The 23,650-nt window shown below is 42.2% G+C and overlaps 1 protein-coding gene across 2 annotated transcripts in view; it reads left to right on the top strand.

The window, feature by feature from the left end:
* The window catches only part of MAK (male germ cell associated kinase), a 51,156-nt gene extending 28,128 nt beyond the window's left edge, over positions 1–23,028 (top strand). Inside the window, exons 9-14 of one of the 2 annotated variants that reach the window (XM_081144376.1) lie at positions 2,595–2,764; positions 6,850–6,998; positions 13,485–13,616; positions 17,700–17,819; positions 19,027–19,056; positions 21,532–23,021. In XM_081144376.1, coding sequence (XP_081000502.1) covers positions 2,595–2,764; positions 6,850–6,998; positions 13,485–13,616; positions 17,700–17,819; positions 19,027–19,056; positions 21,532–21,686 — 756 coding nt within the window. In that variant the 3' untranslated portion in view covers positions 21,687–23,021. Of the gene's footprint in view, positions 1–2,594; positions 2,765–6,849; positions 6,999–13,484; positions 13,617–17,699; positions 17,820–19,026; positions 19,057–21,531 lie in introns of both variants that reach the window. The other variant, XM_081144375.1, reaches the window with a different exon arrangement.
* Positions 23,029–23,650: the final 622 nt, after the last annotated feature.

The raw sequence follows: 23,650 nt of genomic DNA on the forward strand, positions 1-23,650 counted from the left end.
TAGTCCCCTAGGGCTGCCATAACAAAATACCATAGACTGGGTGGCTTAAACAACAGAAACTTATTTTCTCACAGTTCTGGAGGCTGGGAAGTCAGTTATCAAGGTGCTAACCAGTTTGATTTCTGGTGAGGACCGTCTTCCTGGTTCGCAGACAGCACCTTCTCGCCTTGCCCTTACATGGCAGAGAGAAAGCAAGCTCTCTAAAGTCTCTTCTTATAAAGACACTAATCCCATCATGAGGGCCTCACCCTTAAGACCTAACATAATTCCAGATTACCTCCTAAAGGCCCCATATCCAAATACCATTACAATGGAGTACAAAATTGGGGGGGGACATATAAATTTCAACATATAAATTTGGGGGGTTGTCAACATGCAGTCCATAACAATATTGATCCATCCTTCTTTCTTTCATTGATAGCATGAAAGACCCTGTCACCTGCTGTGCTGAAGTCCACATAGACTACATGTATTCAGTGTTTGCTTTTTATGAAAATGGTGGCCTCTATGGTCTACCATTTTTTTTACTCTGCTCAAAAACATTCCCTTTAATAACTAATTTTAGAGTCTTTTTCCCTCATCCCATTCCAACCTTATTAATATGGAATTTGTAAAAACCCAGCTTTTACTTCATAAAAATTATTTATATTTGCCCCTTTCCAGTTTTTGCAGACATACAAGACTACTTGATATTAATGACATTGTTTAGCAGCATACAGCATCAGCTCCCTAAAACACAATTCGACTGAAATAAGAGTCTTGAACTCAGCTAAGTATAACCTTTGCTTGACTCTACTCATCTGGGGCTTTAAATCTTTTTATTCCCCTCAGTGTGGATCTCATGTTCTCTGGCAAGAAAACAGTAGTGTAATAGGATTTGGCAAATAACACTTTTTGTCACCCTCCATTGCTATGACACCATCAGCTTCAAGCAACAGCATATCCATTCTTTAAGCATCTTCTTGCTCCCAACCTAGCTGTATTTGCTGACCTTGTTTCCAAATTCCCGGATTTTCAATTACCTTTTGGATTTTTCAGTTTACATGTCCCCAAACCGCCCATGTAAATTTGAATAAAACCAACTCATTGTCGGCCCCAAGCCAGGTCTCCTTCCTCATTCCCTATTTCTGTTAAAAGAACCACCATTCTGAGATGATCAGGCTCAGGCTTTTAAAGTGTCTCTGTATCCACTAGGATCACATATAGTGGCTTATGACAGAAGCCTGACCACTGTGGCTTAAACAATCAGGGGTTGCTTTTCTCTCATAAGAAGTCAGGTGGTAGGCAAGCCAGGGTGGGTGCTGCTTGTAATAGTAGCCAGCCTGCTTTTGTCTTCCTGTTCTACCACCCTTAGGAAGCAGCTTTTATTCCTATGGACACAAGATGATTGTTGCTCCTGTAGGGTTGCACCTGCCTTCTAGAAGGGGGAAGGGGGAAAGACACTGGCACATGCTAGCAGTCTAAAAATGTCTCTCCTGGAAGTCCCTCCCAATAGAATTGTGCTTACAGCTCACTAGTTAGATCATGTCACATGGCTACATATAGCTGCCAGGGAGGCTGGGATTTCAGCTGTTTTAACTGGGCATGTTGCTGCAATGAACAAAATATTAGTAACAAAAAAGGGGAGGATGGCTGCTGGGTGGGCAGCTAGCAGGGTCTACCACACTCTCCTTTGACCTCTGTGGAGATAGACATAAAGTCCAGACATTATATCCCTTGTTAATAGCAAATGTATTCTTTCCTGATCATTCCAAACTATGAATCTGTTGCCCTTGTCACTGCATGCCACTATAACTTTAAAGGCCTGCTATTTGAAGCCTGACCTTTCTGGCATGCTGCCTTTACACATCACTTTTTTTAACTCAAAAACATTCAGTGTTCTTCGTTACCCACAAGGTAGCTGCAGTTCTTAGGCAGACATTGAAGACCCTTCATAATGTAGCATCCGTCTGTCTTTGCAACCCTGTTCCCCGCTACTTCAGTACAAACCACCTGCCTCTATAAACTTAGTCTCCCTTTTTCCCCTGAACAAACTTTGGCATTTTCCTGTTAAAAAGCCATACTTATACATGTCCTCTTCCAAACTAATGATAATAACAATAATAACGGCAGCAATAATACCTGACCTTTAGTAAGTCTTATGTGCTAGTCCCTACCCTAAGGACTTTCAATGTACTTTACTATTAAATTCATAAACACCAAGGTAGATAAATACTATATGTTCCCATTTAGGGAGGAGACTAAGGCTTTGAGAAGTTAAGTCACTTGCCCAAAGAGCCACAGCCAACACACATAGCAGTTTTCCAAATTACACATCAATGAAGAGTCAGTTTTGATCTTAAGTTTTCAAGTCTCCCTCCAAACAAAGTTCACAGAGATCGATCCCTTCTCTCAATTCCTGTCCTATTTTTAGCATGTGCTACCTCTATTTTTAGTAATACTTTGAAATATATGCATATATATGTATGTTACTTCCTTAACTATATGGAAGGCTCCTTGAGAATGGGGACTTGTAGTATAAAATATAATAGTTTGTGCATTAAAGGCATTCAGCAAATGATTAAAGATGCTGATGACTTGATTTTCCACCACAGAAGCCAAGTGGCATGCTGGGGCACAAAAGCGGTAGGAGGCGTTGGGGTCAGACTGTGTTCAAGTCTGGAGATAGTTGTGAAGACTTGGACTGTGATTTTGGAACCTCTCATTCCAAGAAGCCAAGTATGAGTGTTTTCAGAGAAAAGAGGAGAAAAGATTCTCCTTTTCGGTAAGATTGCAGATTCCACCGGAAAGTATATTTTACCTTACCTTATTTACCATCAACCTTATTTTACTCCTTAAATATAAATGAATGTAGATATTAAAAGACAATAAGTAGCTTAAAACTAACATGCCTCTGAAAAGGTAAGACTTCGCTCCTCACAGTGATGATTCTCAGTATCAGTGGCCGAGTGTTGCAGGTGGGTGGAGGAAGGAGTTCTTGTGAAATTCTTAGTGTGCCCTCTTGAATTAGGATCAGTCGCCATTATTCCCATTTGAAATTCACATGCCTGTTTGCAGAAAGCAAAGCACACTCTGGTGCAGATTCAGCTATTTGCTTGCTAGTCTAAACTTTTTTGATCATCTCCTGAACTACTTCTGGAATTTTAATATCTTTAGTAGTTCCTTTTTTTTTATAAGTTGAATCATCATGAGTACATTATTCAACTTTGAGCTGAGGGTGGGTTAAGTTTTGGTGAATGTTTTGCAAAAACATCCCCCCCCCCCCCCCGGAACAGAAGAGGAACAGAAAGAAAAGATGTGGCAATGAGTCAGGGAAATTTATCTAATAGCTGTTTGGTATTACATAGTGCAGAAATCTTCATTTTGGGGTACACATACCTCTGAAGGTACATGAAGACTCTGTAAAGGAGACATGTTTGGATAATTCTTTTTTTTTAAATTAATTTTTATTGATTTTAGAGAGAGAAAGGAAGGGAGAAAGAGAAACATGGATTTGTTGTTCACTTATTTATGCACTCACTGGTTGATTCTTGTATGTGCCCTGATTGGGGATCGAACCACAACCTTGTTGTATCAGGATGACACTCTAACCAACTGAGCTATCTGACCAGGGCCTGCTTGGATCATTCTTAGTCCATCAATTTCTAGATCCTTGTATCTAGATCCTCGAGTTCCACAGTACTCTTTCCTAAAATGCATGAGCTGGAGAATAAACCTGCTTAATTTACTTCCCACTTTGCCAGAGAATTACACCTCTCAGCCATTTCGGATCTTGCATGCATAAGGGGAAAGCCTGCATTACAAAAGGTATTTTAGTATGTGTCAGGAAGCATGGAGGTTCAGAACCCCTTGAAGGACCAGAGCCTAGTGATGCTTTTTCTTTAAAATATACTAGAATGCTTTCTGAAACTTATCAGTGAGTTGCCTGCTGTGTCCCTGTTACTGGTAGAGGTGGAGCTCTTGGGGAGCCTTGGGAGCAGGAATTTCCTGAGGCCCCCATGGGAGGATGAGGCATCATGTAAAGCTTTATCGATGATGTAACATTAAGGGAGTTTCTCCCCCGTCCTGCCATGGAAAAGGTCCAGCCTTGTCTTCAACAGGGCTAAAATTAAAGACTCTCCAGAGTCTTCACTCCATATTAAAGCGCATTCCAGTCCAGCATCTGGCTAGGTTAGCCTGTATTCCCAGCTGTAGTCCATTGTGTGTGGGGCCCATATGGCCATAGGTGATGCAGCTGCTTAAAGCCACATGGAAGGCTAGCACATGGGTCATAAAGCAAGCGAGAAATGGGTGCAAGAGCGGGCAAGGAAGAGAGAGAATTCTTTGTCTGGGGATCATGTATTCCCAAATTTTCGTGGTTTTGCATTGGAGTCCACCCTCCTAGCCAGTAAGCTTTGTTCTCAGGTCAGACTGACAGGCAAGCACCTTCTTTGTGTCATCCCAATTTCACTGTGCATGTACCCATCTTCCCCTTTGTTGGATGCCTTCCCCCAGTGATCTGCAGGGAATGGACCTGTGTTTCCCTGGGGAGTGTAAAGTTGCATCTTCCTGGTGAAGCTGCCCAGATGACCATGCTTAGAATGTCTGGCCTCCCTTTTGTTCTGTTTCTATTATTAATATTAATAAACTAGGTAGTTATGACAGTAACAAAACTGATTTTTCAAAACCTATGGGTATAAATTACACATAATTTTTGAAGATTCTAAGTGTTTTATGGAATAAGGTAGTTAAAAACTTATCAAGTCATACCATGAAATACTCCAATTACAGTCAATCCTCACAATACACATATTTTTAAGTGTAATTGTAATGCCAACTGTGAGAGAGGGACAGTTTTAAGGTTATGAAGCAGTAAATCCTCGTAATATTTCATCTTACGGAATATTATTTACTGTTTTATCTTGCTATTAATTAACAAGAAATAAAATTATTTAATTTATGATGAAAAATTATAGACTTCAACTTAAACATATACAAGGAGCTACATAGTTGTATGGGGTTTTTTAAAAACAATTCTTTGCATCTAGGAGCAAAAGATGTACCACTGGTGTAGAATGTAGATGACTTGAAAATTTTTCTTTTTAAACCCATGTCACTCTAGTCCCAGCTGAACTTTATCATATATAGGGCTGGGCAAAAGTAGGTTAATAATAATAATAAATAATACAATAATTAATAATAATACAAGAATTAACTTTTGCATACTCACAACTCTAAACCTACTTTTGCCCACCCCTGTATTTTAGAGGTAGAAGATGAATTAATCAAAATCTACAGTTAAAATCAAGTTTGTAGTCTATATACTTGATTCTCACAAGGGGGCAATTGGTAAATTTCTTCAACATCAAATATTCCTTTTCTTTAGGGAAAAAACTATATAACTGACTTTTTAATGTATGTATTTCTTCTATTTTTAATTTTTCATATCTTTAAATTGCCTTATACACTTTAGACATGTAATAATTATTAATACACTACCATTAAGTACCTACCTAAACTTTATTTATAATTCTTATAATTCATTAAAAATATCTGCAGAATAGGACACTGAGCCTCAGATAGGTTAAATAAGTAGGTTGGCTCTGGCCAGTGTGGCCTCAGTTGGTTGGGTGTCATCATCCCATGCACCAAAAGGTTGCCGGTTCGATTCCTGGTCAGGGCACTTGCCTGGGTTTCTGGAAAGCTCAATGATCCCCGGTAGGGGGCGTGCAAGAGGCATCTGATGTTTCTCTCACATGGATGTTTCTCTCTCGATTTTTTCCTCTCCCTCTCTCTTTCTCAAAATCAATTTTTAAAATCTTAAATAAGTTGCCAAAGGGCAGATGAGGCTTAATTCGAATCCAGATCCTCTTCTGCACCACACTACCTCTTAAACAACAGGAGCTCAAATACTTGATGAGCTGAATGGACTCTGCTGTTCTCTGCTCAGTTTGTTGGGCAGCCTGGTCTTCCCCATAAAGAATCCAAAGTACCAAATACTGAAGTGTAAAACCTTTACTTAATGGTTATCTTCTTTTAGCTATTTATACTAATTTATATTTATTCTTGTATTCATACTCAGCATACATTTACTAAATACCTAGGTGGTATTAAGCAGAGGTATGAACATGATATAGTCGTCTTCTATCCATGAAATGTATAGCAGCAGAATTAAGACCTTCGAGTAACTATAACACAAGACAGTGTGTATTAAGGGCCACTAATGAGAGAGCTGCAGGGAGCTCCAAGAGTTATGTTTATGGGCAGACCACTTTGAGGAGTAGAGGAAGATCTTTTTAGTAAGCAGTTTTGAAATGAGTAGAATTTCAGCAATTGGCCTAACTACAGTGGGCTCAGGAAGGGAGAGAAGTCAAAAATAGGTGGGACTGTTTCCAATGAAGGGGGCCTACCTGTGTCTAGGGCTATCCCAAGTGGGCTGGGGTGGTCAGCAGGTCCAAGGGCCAGCCAAGTCAGTGTCAGTCTGCAAGGGAGTCCCAAACAACCTTACCGATTATACACTGTTTTAGTAGACAGGTGACATGCTAGGATTGTCTTCCTTTCCATCTTCCATTTTAAACCCACAGCTGCAGCAGTCGTCGGGGCGATGGAAACATATACAGGCAATCTGATGCTCAGTTGGAAAGCTTTCTGTCACATGATGTCTAGTGTTAGAAATGATTTTATGCACTGCCTAATAGTTACTGGGGGGGAAAGGTTGCCAATTAGTGTTCCTGTCAGCAAAAGGACTCTCCTGGAAACCATCAGTGAGGTCACCTTGACTCTTTGGAAAAGATGTGCAAAGGGCAGGTGAGAACATAGTGTCATCTTCTCCTCTTCATGCCATAATGCTGCCTTATGTTGACTTTCAAGGCTTCCAGAGTCAGTACCCCCAGGCCCTGACCACTCAGCAGCGGAAAACAGGAGCTTACCAGCTGTTATTTCCTTAAAATCTGATTCCAAATTGGCAACCACTTCAGCGGCTAAACAGTACTACTTAAAACAATCAAGATACCTTCCAGGTAAGTGGAGAAAATAAAATGTTTACTGCTAGCAACAATAGAGATGAATCAGGCTCACATGTCTTGGAATCTTTGTGGAAAGGGCACCCGTAAAATAGTATAATCACAGTGCTCTTTGCTGGCTCAGCCTTGTAGATACCTGTTACCAAGTACTTTTCTGGGCCTCCTGCCTCTGTGAAGTCTGCTCAAGAAATGCCTAGCAGCCAAAAATCAAGATGAAGACTATGACTCCAGAAAGTAGCACCCTTTCCCCACCAAAGCTATGCCTTTAGAAAATACTAAATTTTATTCAGACAATTCTGCACCCTCATTTCAGCTTTTTAGAAAATGTAGAATTTTATCCTGTTTCCTAAATGATCTGATTTATGTTTTTGAAAGATCGTTTTGGCTGCTGAGGAGAACATGCTAGGGGCTCAAGAAGCCATTGTATGTGTCTGGATAGAGAGGATAATGGCCTGGCCCGCAGTGGTAAAGGCATATAGAGAAATGGGTAAAATGTAGGTGTGTTTCAGCGGTGGAACTGACAGCACTTGCTGATGGACTAGCACGGGTGATGGCAAAGAATGGCAGGAGTTAGTGTTGGCTTCTGCGTTTGTGACTTGGCTACTGGGTGGATGGTGGTGACTTTAACTGGGAAAGGGAAGATTAGGAGAGGACAGGAGTGTGGAAGTAGAGACTCAGGAGTTGAGGTTGGGTTGCCCAGTAAATACCTGAGTTGATGTAGCTGATAGACAATTGGATGTACGAATCTGGAGCTTAGGGGAAAGATCCAGACAGATGGAGGGGAGTTTATGTTGTACCCGCAGCAGAATTTTCTCTTCCAAATCCACTTTAAAAAGTTTAAAACTCAATTAAGTGTAAAGGGAATTCATTTCTAAATCACTGTGTATCTGTACAGATACATCTTTAGTTCAGCAGGAGGAGGAGATGTCTTTCTCTCTTGTGCTTTCATGGGCATGGTCGTTTACAGCGTTCTGTGCGTAGTAAGCAGGCCACTTGGTTCATCTGAGGACGGTTTGCTTTTCACGCCTAAGCCTCTAGAAGTGAGCCACGGTCCTCCCTTCCCAGAAGCTTGTTGGGAAGGAGGGGCAAGGAAGATGAGAGAAGAGGTTGAGACTGGACTGAGAGCAAGAGATTGATGGGTAACGTATTTTACTATTTACCTTTTAGGCAACAAGATAAATTTCAGTTCTAGAAATCCAATAAGGATCCACTCCTGTTGTCAGTAATTGAGGAGAGAGAAGAATGAAACCAGAAAGGGTTTAAGAATGAATGGGGTAGAAAGCAGGCATGGTGGGTATGTAGTTTTAGGCGCAGGTGTTGAATACATTGAAATAAACCTCTGGAGAACTGATGAAGGACACACTTCTCTGCTGGTTAGGAAGGAGGAAGACACTTCCTAAGAGGAGTTGGAAAGACTGGCGTGTAGTTATCCAGGGCAGAGCTAAAACAGTAACCCTGGTGTTCAGAGATCTAAGCGGAGTAAATGTTTGTTTTGCTTCGTTTTGTTTTAAACCTTTCTAGAGGAGGGGAGTCAGCTGGCCCTTAATGGAGGAGCAGCACTGCTCCATGGAGAAGGGGACACAGTCTAGGACCTGTTGGTAGCGGGAGCATTCATTTGTTAATTCTGTTAATTCAATTATTTTATTCATTCACTCAGTGATGAAGTATATTAAGTACCTAATATGTGCCAGGTGTTTACTGTTCTAGGCATTGATATACAGGGTGGGGAAAAGGAGGCTTACAGTTGTGCGTATGGAAAATAACACAATAATTAATAAATAACACAAGGATAAACTGTTTCTAATACTCAGGACTGTAAGCCTCCTTTTGCCCACCCTGTGTTTACATCCATATATGGTGCGCTGAGCTGACAGCCAAGGGCCCTGCTCTCCAGGAGCCGACGTTCTAGAGGAGAGAGAAGGAAAGTAGCAGGTGCTGGTGGGTGCCACTGTGAAATCAGGGAGGTGAGCCAGAGCACGACTGCGGGTGGGGCTCCCTGGTTGTCTGACATCTGAGCTGAAGCCACAGCGATGAGGAGGTGGCATGTGAAGAGCTGAGAAAGGATGTTTCAGACAGTGGGAAATACACCGGCTTGTTTGGGCAGTAGAACCAAAGGCTTCACATGTGCAGTTTAATAGGCGTGGGGACAGCCGTGTGAGGCGAGGCGGGGAAGTCTGGCAGGTTCAGATGATACAGCACCTTGGGGGCAGGGGAAGGGACTTGGGTTTTATCCAAGTCCAATGGAGGCCTTTGGGAGGACTTCAGGGGCCGAGCGACATGTGATTTATGTGTTAAAAAGACTCTGTGTAAAGAATGGATTACATGAGGCCGGCTGGAAAGCTATTGCAGTCCTTCAGGGAAAACATGATGATTTAGAGGGAGATGGGCTCGTGATGTATTTTGGAAACGGACTTGCTGATGGACGTTGGTGGGAACTAAGGGAAAAGTGAGTTTGGGGCATGAATCCTGGGTGGTCCGTGTTCTGAGCCTGGGAAGACTTAGGAGGAGCAGGGTTGGGTGGGGAAGAGGCAGGCAGGCCTGTCTGGGGGCCGCTACATTTGAGATGCCTGTGCAACTCCCGTGTGGAGAGGCCAAGCAAGCGGTTGGAGGGAAAGGGCAAGGAACCCTGAGGAGGGACCTGGGTCCAGGATAATAGATCTGGGACTCCCCAGTGACTCCAGACAGTATTTAAAGTCATGGATTGAACAGGATCACCTATGAAGAGACGGAGCTGAAACAGTGGTCGAGGTAGAAGAGGAGGAGCTATAAAAGGGGGAAAGGAAGCAGCCAGACAGGTGAGGGGCAAACCACAGAATGGTTTCCAGAAGCCGAGAAGGGAGAGTTTACCTGAAAGAGTTGTTTGCCGCTGAGCAGTCAGATAGAAGTGTCTGATTAAATTTGACAGTGAAGAGGTCCCTGATGACCTTGGTGAGAACTTTAGTCTGGAATGAGGAGGGAGATGGGGTTGGAATGCGTTGAAGTGATGAGAAAAGAAATCAGCAACTGAAAAGGTAGCCAGCTGTGTGGCAGCATTTGGCTGTGAAGAGGAGCTTAGAAATGGAGCCATGGGGGGTGCAGGGCAGGGGGAGGAACTGATCATGGCAGAAGAGGGGAATGAATGAGGGGCTGAAAGACTTAGGAAGGTGAGAAGAGTCGGAGTGAAGACCGACCATAAGGTGGGGTGCACTTTTGAAAGGAGCAAAGATACTTGCGTTGTAATCTCTATTCAGATACCAGTAGATTTGTAAATTTTGGTGTGGAAACCATGAGGGAATTCTGATCTGACTGAAAAAGCAGGGGTGTAAGAAAGTTCGCAGAACACAGATTCATGGGAGGCACTTTCTTTCCCTGTTGTTTTTTAAAATCGAATACATTTCACTGATTGAAATATAGCAAATCAGTAGTCTTATTTGTAGAAGTGAGCCCTCTGGTGGTGGGAAAGGCTACTGTAAATTTTTGTCAGGATAAATAGATCCAAAGCACCCCATTTTCATAGTTCTGCCCCCAATGGAGTTTTCAGGAACATATTTCAGGCTACCTGAGACCCATCTGATTGTGTTCTTTTTAACCAGAAAGATCTAAGTTTCTGAAAATTACTTTGGGCCAAAAGTATGGCTGTCATTGAGGTTTAAGAATTAGACTCAAAATTAGAATTCTTTGAAATCTAAACTTGAGCCTTCCTGTTACCCTATTGGCATTTTTTGTTGTGAAGATGGCCCTTCTAGAGCTGGGTGAGATTTGGAAATAGCATTGGGCTCAGTTCAGTCACTTGGACAAACAATTATTGAGTACCTATTGTGAGCCAGCAACTGCAGAGGATAGAAACCCAAATGAGAAGTGATCCTTCCCATTTGTGATCCAAAGTTATTTTTTTTAAATATATATATACTACAAGGTTGGCAGATCTGTGACACTCGCCTCCAGGGAAAGAGATGCAAGAGTCAGTTATTGGCCAGCTGCTGACCAGCTGTGTACTGGAGCAAGAGTTTGAGGTTGTATTTTCTGTTTCTTACAGTGGGACTGCAGTCATCAGCCCACTCTGTAAGCCTTAGTACTTAGCTATGGCAAGGTAGTTGCAAATGGAGCAAGCAGTGGGAAGCGCTGGCGCCTCTCAAAGGCGCCCTCTGGCCTCTCTCCTGCTCCCCGAGCCAGGGCTCTCCAGCTTGAGTGGGTGCCACCAGGCCGCAGGAAGACAGCTTGCTCCAGAGCACTTTTGAAACCCTGGTTTGTGGATCCTTCTCGAATCCCATTTATCACTTAACATCCTCCTTCCACCCTGTGTGTTCAATGTCCTATATAATTTCTATACTTACCACTCCTATTCACTTTAAATTTCTTAACATGACACAAATTCCTACTGATCTGACCCCTGCGCCCCTCTCCAGCCTCATCTTGCCCCAGTCCCTTTTCTCATTCCATCCATGTTGAACGTCTCTTGAGTTCTTTCCCGTCTCAGGTCCATGGCAGCACTGTTGCCTCTCCCAAAATACTCCTTACCTCCCACCAGGTCCTAATCATGATTCCCATTTCAACTGAAAATTACTTTTTTTTTCTTTAATCCTGACCTGAGGACATGTTTAGAGCAAGAGGAAGTGGGGGGAGAGGAGGGAGGACGTATCGATGTGAGAGAGAAACATTGATTGGTTGCCTCCCATACGCACCCCCGCCCCACTGGGGATCCAACCCACACCCGAGGTATGTGCCCTGACCGAGAATTGAATCCACAACCTTTTGGTGTGGGGGACAGTGCTTCAACCAACTGAGCCACCCAGCCAGGGCAAAAGTAATTTATTTTGAAAAGAAAGACTGGCTTAGTTGCTTTTGTTATTTGCCCCCTCAGCACCAAATTCTTCTAAACAATTTGCACACTGCTAATTATTCACCTAATGATTTATAATTATTAATGCCTCCCTTCTCATTAGAGTAGATTGTAAGAGCCAAAGGCTAGACACTGGTCTAATAGGTCCACCACTTTTTCTCCAGTGCCACACACACTGCCCGACACATGGCAGGTGATCAGTAAATATTTGCTAACTGACTCTTTAATCTCCTTTGGGGTGAGGTATGATAGTATATTAATTTTTACTTCTCTAACACAGTGTTTGGTATATAGAAGGTGCCCAATAAAAACTTACAAACTAACACATAAATGATTTAAAATTCTAGAGTGTGTCTATTTCCCTAAAAAAGGAATCTTTTAAAAGACATAAAATTAAAGCAATTATCTTCAATAGTGTATGTATTTACTGGGGGGAAACTGGGATATCGAAAGGCTAATTAGATTAACAAAACAATTTAAATGTTCAGGGCCCATTCTTTACTGAACTGTATTTATGAAAACTCTTTACTTAAAGAGATTTTTAGTTTTTCCTTCTACCTTGCACTTTGTTTTTGGGTAAAGATTCTTTTTGTTGTAAAAATGTTTTTAATATGAGTAATTGCTACCTCGTGCCTTTTCTTTATTGTCAGTTCATAGCCTATGATAGTTCTGTTTGTAGGTGTTCTGTTAGAAACCACGATCTGTAAGGAGCTATATCCTGTAAGAAAGGGAAATGATTTAGCTAATGGAGTGTTTCCTTAGAAAACTAATGACAGGTAATCTTGAAGCTCGGTACAGAACAGCCAGGCTTGTTGCTGGCTTCGAAACAAGGCAATTATTTATTATATGTCTCACAAATCTGAAACCCTGCTGAGGAATTGCCTTTGTGAAAAGCAAAAGCTCAGGCTGCCTGGAAACAGTTGCTAAGTTCCTATAGTAATGGTAGTCCTCAGGAGGTTGCCACTGTACTAGCTAAAGGAACGCTGCAGGTGTGACCTGGAGCCTTTGACTATGTGACGTCTCTAGCTCCTGCCTAAGTTGAATCCAATTTAATTGTCAGTAAAAAGAAAGCAAGTCAGGAAGATTTTGAATCTTTTAAAAGTAGGTTAGAACAACAGCCTTTGACCACTGGTACCAAAGTCCGAGGTTGACTCCACATTTCAAAAAATCATAAATGATTTAACTGTTTAGAATTTACTCTGTCTAATGCACAAATAAGCTTCACAGACAGGTCTGTCCACATCTGCTCCTGAACCTCCCCGGCTCGCCAGCGTTCTCAGCCACGGTCTCTCTTCCCAGCCACACTGAGTGGTCCTCGAGGGTCTGGCACAGAGCACACTCAAGTGATGACTTGGAAATAGCGTTTTGAAGAAAATTTTTGTACCACCTTAATTTTCACCATTTAGTAAAAAATATCCAATGTTTATTACTTGTGTTATAGAAGATATGTTTTATAAAGTAGGGTTTCAGGTTATTGTGCTTAGAGCTTAGGATCACGTTTAGGGTTCAGTAAAAGGGAAGTATTTGCTACACTGTAATCAAAAGTTATTTCTATTCTCCTCCCCCAAGTTATTTCTGATCTTTGTTTGAATGTGTAATGTATCTTTTCCTTCAAGTTTATGATCACACTCTAAACCTTGAAATGACTATTTTGTTCTTCTAAGGTGTAAATCCTAAGCACGTGTCCTTGATAGCCAGTGGAAAGGATATAAATCCGTATACTTGGAGTAATCAGTTATTTCCTAAGTCATTGGGATCCATTGGGGCAGAACTTGCTTTCAAAAGGAGTAATGCAGGTAAAGCAAGAATACATTTAAAGTATAAATTTCATTGTTTTTCTTCTGCAGATCTTTACTTTTAAATATATTGCAGCTGCCTCCTTCCAACCAAGATACCCTTGGGGGAACACAAAGGGTTTCCAACTGGTACTTGAGCACAGATAGTTTTAAGGGAATCATTTGCCAGATCTCAACTTCCATATGGATTCTTTCCTAAAACGAATCTGCCTGAACAAGTGTTTCTGTTCTCCTACTTTACAAAAGAAAAGAAGACTTCTCACTGTGTACTATGGTGTGTTTCCTATTTCCCCAAAGTGTAAAAATATCTGGGGCGCCTATGAGAGGGGTAGTTTGATATGTTGGTGTCAGTGTTGAGAATGTGGTCAAGGAACAAACATTTGTTAAGTCGAGTGGTTTCCAGTTCGTAACTTTCAAAATACAGAAGGTTACTGGCTGACAGATAAGTAAAAATCACTTTTTATGAGATCGCTACATGACTTTAAGTCTATAACTTTAATAGGATTCCTACATGACTTTCAGTCTATAATTTTAATATGGTTCAAAGACTACCATGATAAAGCTCTAACAAAACACCTTTCGTTACCAACTATTTGTTTATGTTAACAAGGTTTTTCAGGGATTCCTGCTCCAAAAATGGAAGGGGGAAAAAAAAAGCAGAATTGATGTTGAATGCTGTCTGATTTTAGCAATAAGTATTCATTTGTGGATACATGAATGACTTGAAAAAGGTCCCATCTTCCTCGTTATGGATGAGTTTCCCCCAAAATTACTTTTCATGTGTAGTAATAAAAATTTAGATATTCATCTTTTTTATTAATTATATACAATGAATCATTGTAATTATAACTAACTTAATCCAGAAAAGAGTATTTTAATATGCTTATGCTTACAAGCAGTTTTTTTAAAGGTTTCAATTTACACATTTTGAGTGATCAATTTAAAGACTTTTAAGCCTAAAATTATTATTTGGGTAAAATTTGGGAGTTAAGTTATGAATGAAAGAAAGTAAAACTCTAGAGAAAAAAGGGATTCTTGTAAAATTCAGCTGTTAAAAATAAAACCTGTTCATGTGTTTCTTAGCTCAGTATTAGTAGGTATAAAATCACTATGATGTTTAGACTCCATTGGTTATATTTCAAGAGATGTAATAGTTTTATTTTTAAATGTCTATAATTACAATATGCCCAAAATTACATCATTTAAAACTGTAAAACTTAGAATGAAAAATTTTAGATATCAGCTTAAAGTGTGTGAAGAAGTAAAGAATTCTTTCTAAAAAAAAAATGTAGGTGGTTTTGAATCAAAAAGTTTGAGGATTACTGTGTGGCAACTGAATAGTTCTGATGTGACATCAACACACCGGGTATTTTACAAGTTTTCCAGACACTTTGAAGACTCCGCTTACCTATTTAATACATGCTCAGAGGTCAACAATGAAGCACTGTAATTTACTTATTCTTTTCTCAGTTTAAAAAAAAAAAAAATTTTCTGAACCAACTAGTTAAATACAAATCCACTTAAATGACAGCACTACAACTTTGGCATCGAATGAAAGCTGTGACAACACATGAGATTTTTCACAGTGAGGGTTCTTTTTGGATCTTTTCATTAATCATCTAACTCATCTTTCTCTGCTTTTCTTAAACCATTCCCCTTACTATTCTTTCCTTCCGTCTGCCTCCTCTGTAGAAGAAAGCATAATTAAACCAACTGAGAAACTATCATGCAATGCAAGTTTTCCTGAACACTTAGAGGACCCACAAGGTAATTTCTGGGCATTATAGATGAAATTTGTTCTTTGAATCTCTTCAATTTTCTTCTCAACATTTACCCCAAATCTTGTCATAAGAGGCCATTGTGAAGGCCAAGGTCTCCTGCTTTCAGGAGCCAGATTAGGTCGAGGAGGAGACATGTTCCGCATCAGGGACACCTTTCTGCAGTCAGTGGGCCTCTAAAGCTCTACACTTGTCTTCAATTAATTACGACAATTTATACAAATCAACTTAGTCTACTGAAAAGGAGATTTTCTAATTTTATAATAGATATTCCTGGAATTTTTCTACAAGTTCTGAAACTTCTTAAGTATTAACAATCATTGAAAAGAAGAAGTTGGACAGGTTAGTAGAGATGGTGGGTTTCCTAGAGATTTGGTGTTGCTGCTTTAAACAGGGCTGACTGTTGGCTCCAACCTGAAAATCGGCAGCTCACAAGGTACTTCGAATGATATGCCAAAATAATTTAAGAAAACTTCTCTTTAGATCATTTTCTACACATTTTTCTCAGCAACTCCTTCGTCCAGTAGGCAGAAGCCTCCTAGAATGTTCAGTGTGTGGCTTTTAGAGTCCGACACACCCCATCCTGTTACTCTCTAGCCTTGAGATTTTGGACAAGTTACGTAGGCTCCCTGAATCAGTTTCCCCCTCTGTAAAATGGAGGAAATAAGAATTACCTAGCTATTATTATTTAACCATACCTAGGATTTTGTCAAACAGTAAGCATTTAATAAGTGCTTGTTCCTATGGTGAGGACTGACTCGCAATTTAAAACGAGTACTGGAGGGAAAAGAAAGGTCCAATTGGGCAGCTGTGCTTATGCCAAATTCAGTAGTATTAAAAATTGTATCAACTGATGTTTACTGTGTAAAATCCTTTAGGGTCTGATAAGTGACATTGTTGTTTGGCATTTGCTAGTTCAAGAGCAAACACTTATTGAGAGCCTACTGTGTGCACAGCAGTGTGACAGGCATCAAGGACACAAAGGTCAGCGTCCAGACTTGTGAACAGGTCACACCACGTAAAAGATGCTCATTGGTAGCTACCAAGTGAACAGGCCTTTGAAGCCACCAAAGCTGTCGGCACCGTTTCACCTTCTCTCCGCCAGACCCGTCTCCCCCCTGGCGCGGCGAGGCCCCTTGGCAGAGCAGCTGTACTCAGTTTCCCTCCGATCTCCGGGTGAACCCCCTGGGGTTCGTCCTCAGCTTCCTGAAGCAGCTTCCCCTAGGTCCTGGCATCACCCAGGACCTGGTGGCCGGGTCCAGCGGGCAGTGCTAATCCCGCAGACCTGCGCCTCGTTTGTGACCCCTCTGTCCTCACACTCCGTGTGCTCTTGAATTTCGAGGCCCTGCTCTGCCACCACCTGCCTTTCTATTCTCCCCCCTCCGCCAGGTCCTTTCCTCCCCCTTCATGCTGCTGCTCCCTGGGTTCCCGGCTGGGTCTCTGCTGGTCCCGCAGTCCCTCTGAGAGGACTTCTCCAAGGCCACAGCTGCGTGGCCGCCACACCCGATCACTCCAGGTCTCCCCGCCTGCCTGCTGCACCTCTGCCACTGGCACAGCCCCCGGGCGCCGTGTCTTCCCCCACACCCGGTCCTCCTCGTATTGTTGGCCTGTCACTGAAATGTCAAACTTCGGGATTTTTATCTCCTTCCCTACCCCTCCCACCCTGTACACCCACTCAGTTCCCTTCTCCGTGTCCCCTGTGTGTCAGTTCAGACCTTTGTAGTCTCATTTCAGCTCAGCAGTGACCTCCCCACTGGTCTCCTGCCCTCGATTTTCCCCTTTCAACCCAAAACTACGTCGCTCCTCGATTGATCATTCGCTAAATAGTGCTGAGGCGGAGGAGAGCTGACACTGGCTCAACGCCAGATTCTGTGCCAAGTGCTTGTCATATAATCTCGTCCAGTCCCTACAACGACCCTGAAACAGGTCACTTATCATTGTGATTTTACAAAATGGGGAGCAGAGGACCTCAGGGAGGGGGCTCCCGGCAGGAAATGTCCCCACATTAAGAACTGGAGCCGTGAAAACCTGGTATGTTCGGGAGAGCTGGGCCTCGGCTCAGAGTCGAGCTCGGGCCCTTACAGCGGTGAACGCTGGCCGGTTCCAAGGGCCACGGGCGTGGGTGATAACCGCACCCGGAGGGTCGTGCGCACTGAGCGGGAGGCCCCTAAGCCACGGTGCGCTGCCTGAGGCAGCAGAGGCTCAAAAATAGAGCTGATAACTGGTAGGGGTACTAGCCAAAGTTACTCTCTGGTGCTTTAAAATCCTCGCCTTCTGATGGTGAAACTTTATGATGCATCACTAGGAAATCCTGGAGGTTATGCTACTTACGGCCAGTCAGGATACGGTCCTTCCTTTCTCAAGAAAGAAGTGGGCTCAGCTGGCCAGAGGATACACTTGGCGCCTCTCGGCGCAGCGGCTTCAGGTAAGAACCTTCAGGTGGGGTTTTTAGAATTATGATCAGAAGGGAGCTTTTTAATGTTTCTACAGTCACTTTTCCCAAGTGAAGACACTTAATTTGGTCTCACCTCACTAACAACAGTTCCAATTATTTTTGGCAAAATGTCCTGTCCTTCCTCCAAAGCCATGGCCTGAGAGTCCAATAATGGTAAGAGCTCCCTGTGACTAAGGGGTTACTCTGCCAGACGCACAGACGGGCCATTCAGCCCTCCCAAGGACCTGGCGGGGTCGGTCTTCCACGGACGAGGGAACTGACCCCAGTGACTTACCTGAGGTCACACAGCTCGTAGATGGGGGAGCCAGGATAGAAACGTCTGGTTCCATCTGGGAGCACAGCACCAAGGTGGCAGAGCTCCCACCGGCCTCGCTCGCCGGCGGGGAGGGTTTGCTCCTCCAGCCGGCGGTTAGGACTGACCAGGCCGCCTGTTCATGGTGGTGCGGCCTACACCAGCCACGATCAGGGGACGCTCCTGAAATTGAGGTGGTGACTTTGTACTTGAGCTGACCAGGTGTGACCAGGAATGTTCTCTGAATTATTGTAGTCTAAAATAGCTATCCACATGAAAGCACCTCAAATAAACACTGAGGCGGGTAATCAGAAGTTTGATGAGATACTAGTTGTGGTTTAATTTAAAAGTTGGCTCCAACAGTATCCTCAGAGCCTATCCTAACCAGGATCTTATGTGGAAACTCTGATAGGAGTGGCCAATCTTTAAAGTTCACACTATTGGAGCTAAAACTGTAAAAAGCACTGAACTTTGTAAATTTATATTTCTTACCACAGAACTGCTTAAACAGTACTCAGTTACCTAACCTGTGAAAAGAGTTGCTTCATTACCTCTCTGCTGAAACAAAATATATCGGCATCTTATATACGACAATGATTTTTATGAAGCCTCAAGTATTTTAAGCCAGACTTATAATGAGTTATTAGCCATGGTTTAGTAATTTTTTAATGTAAAAGCAGAAAATCATAATGTTTCAAGTTGTTTTATTACCTGAGTACCTGCTCTCAGAAGGTGAAAGTGGGCATTTTAAACATATTCTTAGAAGGTATTGAAGGCCTTTTTGTATTATTTATCCTGCCAGATTAGCATGCATATTCCTGTTTTCATTTTTAAAGTAAATGCTTCCTCATAACCTCTCCTCTCTTCATTTACTCTGCTTATCAGATTTTCCTACAGGTGGTGATAGGAGGAAAGGGAAAAAAGGAACTAAATACTAACCACCCTCGAGTGGTCAGTGCAAGCCCTTAGGAGAACACTGTTCTGTAAGATGTGTCCTCCAGTCCTCCCACTTGTGTGGCAGTTTCCCACAGGACATAAACCAGGTCATTACACCTTTACTCAGCTATTTCCCCGCCTCTCACAGTCTGTCCCCTTCTGCTGTTTTTCTTCCTCACAAATTTTGAGAAAAAAAAGTCAAATTAGTTGTTTTCTCCCTCCCCATGTAACCTCTCACCCCAAATCTGCGGCTGCCGCCTCACCCCCTGCGTTGACAGTCACGAGAGCTTGAGGGGTGACTGCTTCCATATAGGGCCGTCCTTTAGGGCCCTGTCCCAAGAGCTCTATAGACATCAACTCATTTAATCCAGTCAATGACTCCTTTACAGAAGGTGCTGCAGGGTATCGCAAAAGGAGGTACAGTCGTGAGTGCGCACAACACAGAGTTGATTCTTGTATTATCACTTATTGTATTATTTTCCATATGAACTGTAAACCTACTTTCACCCCACCCTGTATTATGATCTCCATTTTACAGAGGTTTTTTTAATCTTGCTAAAAGTTAATAGTAGTGGCACTGATTAAATCCTTAACTAGAGGCAAATACCTTTCCCTTCGGCAGATATTTTGTACAGCAAGTGAAATGCCCTTGAAAGGACACATGCAATTTTTAAAATAAATGCACAGCAGAGATTAGGGCTGCCGGAGGGGTGAGGGGCAGCGTGTGGCCCAGCTAAGGCACCAAAGGCGTGTTTCGCCCTGCCCGGAGATCTGGGCTCCTTTGTCAGTGGTGCCCGAGTCCTAAAACTATTACTTCTCAGAAAGGAATCCTAAATGTCAACATTTGCCTTCTTGGCAAAATGATTCCTTCTCCAAAGGTTTTACAGGTCTCGGCCTGGACACACTTTCCTTCAAATGCATTGAGGACCCAACTTCAGCTGTCAGGACCTGGAAAAAAGCTTGTCTGATTTTTACTCCCTAAGCCCCTCTCTGCCCACCAGTGTCAGCTTAGGAATGGGTCCCTCTCCCGTTCTCTGAATCACCTGGGCTCATGGCCTCTTTCCCTCCTCCCTACACTCCCACCCCCTCACATGCTCTCCTCTCCCATGGTACCACTCTGGCCTGCGGGCCTCAGGGGGCTCCCTCACTGAGCAGACAGATGCTGGTCTGTGCTCCGGGGGGTCGGAACTAGGGCTGCACCTGGACACCAAGATGCACTTAAGTGCCTTCTCGATACCTTGTCCCTGTCTTTGCCAGGTAGCTTTGAGAATTTCAAAAGGAGTTAAGAGTAGAATGAAATGACCTGTCAAACCACAGAGGGGAGGGCTCTTGGACTCTGTCCCAACCAGACTACACAGCAGTGATTGTCACCAGGGTGGCTCATTTAATGCTTTGTCCCCTTTAAGCCAAGGTTAGCAGCACATCAGGACCACAGGCTCCCATAAGTTCCTCCTACGTTCCCAATTTTACAGTGAAAGTATAAAGAAAAACAGGGACACCACCCAGGTAGAGTACACCTGTTTATGCTGGGTGTACAGAATGGTCAGGCTCACTTCAAAATCGACTCAGAGTTTAATCCAGGAATGACAGCTGCCACACAGTGTGAAAAGACACTTAGCTCCCCCACGGGAAGATCAAACAACCCTCCTCAGGCAGAACCCCTGACACCCAGCGGCTCGGCTCGCAGTTTGAAGCGAGGAGGGGTGAAGGAGGGACTGAAGATACTGAAGTTCTCTGTAAAATGATTTACTGCTTTATCATTTGAGATGCTCAAGCAACGTTAACATAAATTGTTCAGATAACAAATGTTAACGACTTAAAATTTCACAAAATTTTGCTCAGCCAAATGTAAGAACAAAACAGATCTTGTGACAGAAGGTTTGGGACCCGAGGAGTGGCTCAGCACTTGGAGGGGCTCCGTTACCATCCATCCTTTCCCAATGGAAGTTCAGTTTTTTGACTCTAAAAACCACACTTTAATGTTTAAAAAGAAATCTAATATGTAGCTGCACGAAGCCAGAGCTTTACGGGAGTCACAGTTCTGAAAACTTTCTGTGTTCATACTGTGTGTGCAGGTTATTTAGATGTTACCACAGTGTAATTTTACAAAGTCCCTAACTGTGGGTGTTGCTCACTGAACCTGAACTTGGTCACCCTAGTTGGGTGTCACCTGTCTAACCGTGATGGGCATTTCGCAACCCAAGAAAGAGAGCAGCAGGGTCAGAACTGTGAACCAGAAATAACGGCTCTGAGGCTACTGAAAATTCTAACTGGGGTCAGCAAAACACTCCACTAGAATTTTTAGTTTTAGTATTTCAAAACCCCTTAGAGACCACTGAATTAATCTTTTAAAGATAAATTCAAATTTTCCCCCAAAGTGAGAGGATGAATCGCTTTATTTTGAATTTCATTATCAAATAAAACAGTCTAATTTCTGATTCTGATTTCTTTCAGAATATACCTGGAACACAAAAACTGATCGGGGGCAATTTTCAGGACCTACTTATAATCCTACAGCCAAGAACCTAAACATTGTGAACCGTACACAGCCAGTTCCCCCAGTGCACGGGAGAACAGACTGGGTGGCCAAGTATGGAGGCCACCGGTAGGAGTCTGGTGTGAAGCCCCATCACATTGCCCAGAGAGTCCTCGGACCCTGGGAAGTGCCTACAGATGTCTACTTCTACCAAGTTCTGGAAGAACTATGGAATAGTGGTACTTTGAAGACCAAAATCACCTTTTATTTTCTTTCCTAGAAATGAAATGCATTTCTTGGCTTTGGTGCCCACATATGGGTAGGACAGCTATATGGGTAGGACTTTACAGAGTATTGAATAAACTATTTGCCAAAATGTCAAATACTTGATGTACACATTAATAGATACCAATACAAGAAGCTTTGGGGGAAAAAAAATGCCTCCGGAAGTGTTTAGTTTTCATGTGTCGTATATTTGCCTAAACTACTTACTATTTCATCATTTGGCCTCAGAGGTTTGTTGTTTTTGTTTTTTATAGCCGGTAGACCACAGCGTTGGGGCTGTCGGTTATAGGTCTAATTGGCCAGCGCTCTGCTCTACCCCTTTGACAATGGCAGAAAAATGGTAACATCGTTTTTTTACTTTGAAATTATGGAAGCAATGAAAATGCCAGTCCTGAGCAGGATGTCTTTCTTAGAAATAAACTTATCTTTAACATGGAGACTTCAAAATTACACAATCTGATTTTAGTGGGAAAAGAGCCTACTGTTTAATTTTGACCAATACAGCTGCTTTGAATTCATGGTAACTATCAGACCCAACGGCTTGATGACTCCCAAAGAAACCAAGCCAAGGTTCTCCCATGTTCACATCCAGAAAGTTCTTAAACTGTGATGTGTGTTCATCAGACTTTCAAAATACGTTTGTTTCTGTGTTCCTACTGGACACAAGGATGAGGGGCATCAGCTGGGCTCCCCAAAGCAAGCTCTCACTGCTGATCACTGCTCGCCTCTGACCTTCACATGTGCTCTGAAGAGCGAGTGCATTCAGATGCTTTAGCAGTGATTTCACTTAGTACATTTTTGTCTTAGTTTTATTTCTAAATTGGTATTTAAAATAGACATTTTGAACTTATGGCAACTTTATTTAAACCTGCCATTTTATGGACTGGACATTAGTACTGTGTATTCCTTTAAGAGTAATGTTATCAACTGATAATTTTATGACTGTAAGTAAATGTTAATGTAATTGGTATCATCCTGTGAACATTATCCAAAGGCACATTATAGTAATAATATGGTATTTTTATATAGAAGACTCAGCTCTCCTTGTTGAGAAATGTTAAAATCTAAAGAATAATTTATGTTGGTGGTAATGGTTACATTTGTACAGTTTTAATTACTGTCTCAAAGCTAAAAAATTATTTTGCTGGGACTGTTTTAAACTCTTAATAGACATTAAAATTAATATGGTTAACTAGTGTCTTTTCTTTACATTTTTCAACTTTATACCTTTACTCTGAGGTCTCTATGTTGTTTAAGTTAGTTAGCCTTGGTGTTTTTTGTTTTTTTTAGCAGTTTTGTGTTTATGGAAAAATTGATTGGAAAGTACAGAATTTCCATATATATATTCCCTCCTCAAATTTCCCCTATTAACATCTTGCATTAGTATGTGACATTTGTTACAACTGATGAACCGATACTGATACATTATTAACTAAAGCCCATAGTTTACATTTGGGTGCAAGCTTTGTGTTGTACATTCTATGGGTTTTGACAAAAATGTATGACACGTATCTACTGTACAGTACTATACAGAATAGTTTCACCGCCCTAAAAATCCCGTGCTCCATCCATTCACCCTTCCCTCTCCCCTCAAACCTCTGGCGGCCACTAATCCTTTTATTTACTTTAGTTTCCCCTTTTCTACTTTGGGTTATAATCCACTAGTTCTCTGTTGATTTTCTTGCTCAAATTGTTGCTGTTTTTGATTGGGAGCTCTTTCAGTTTGGCTCCTGTGTTCGTTTGACATAGCCCATCAGTGTAGACTTTTTTGCTTGTTTTTTGTTTTCTCAGAACTTCCTTACTTTCTAACCC

This window comes from Miniopterus schreibersii, assembly GCF_964146895.1.
Source record: "Miniopterus schreibersii genome assembly, chromosome: 8".
NCBI lineage: Eukaryota > Metazoa > Chordata > Mammalia > Chiroptera > Miniopteridae > Miniopterus > Miniopterus schreibersii.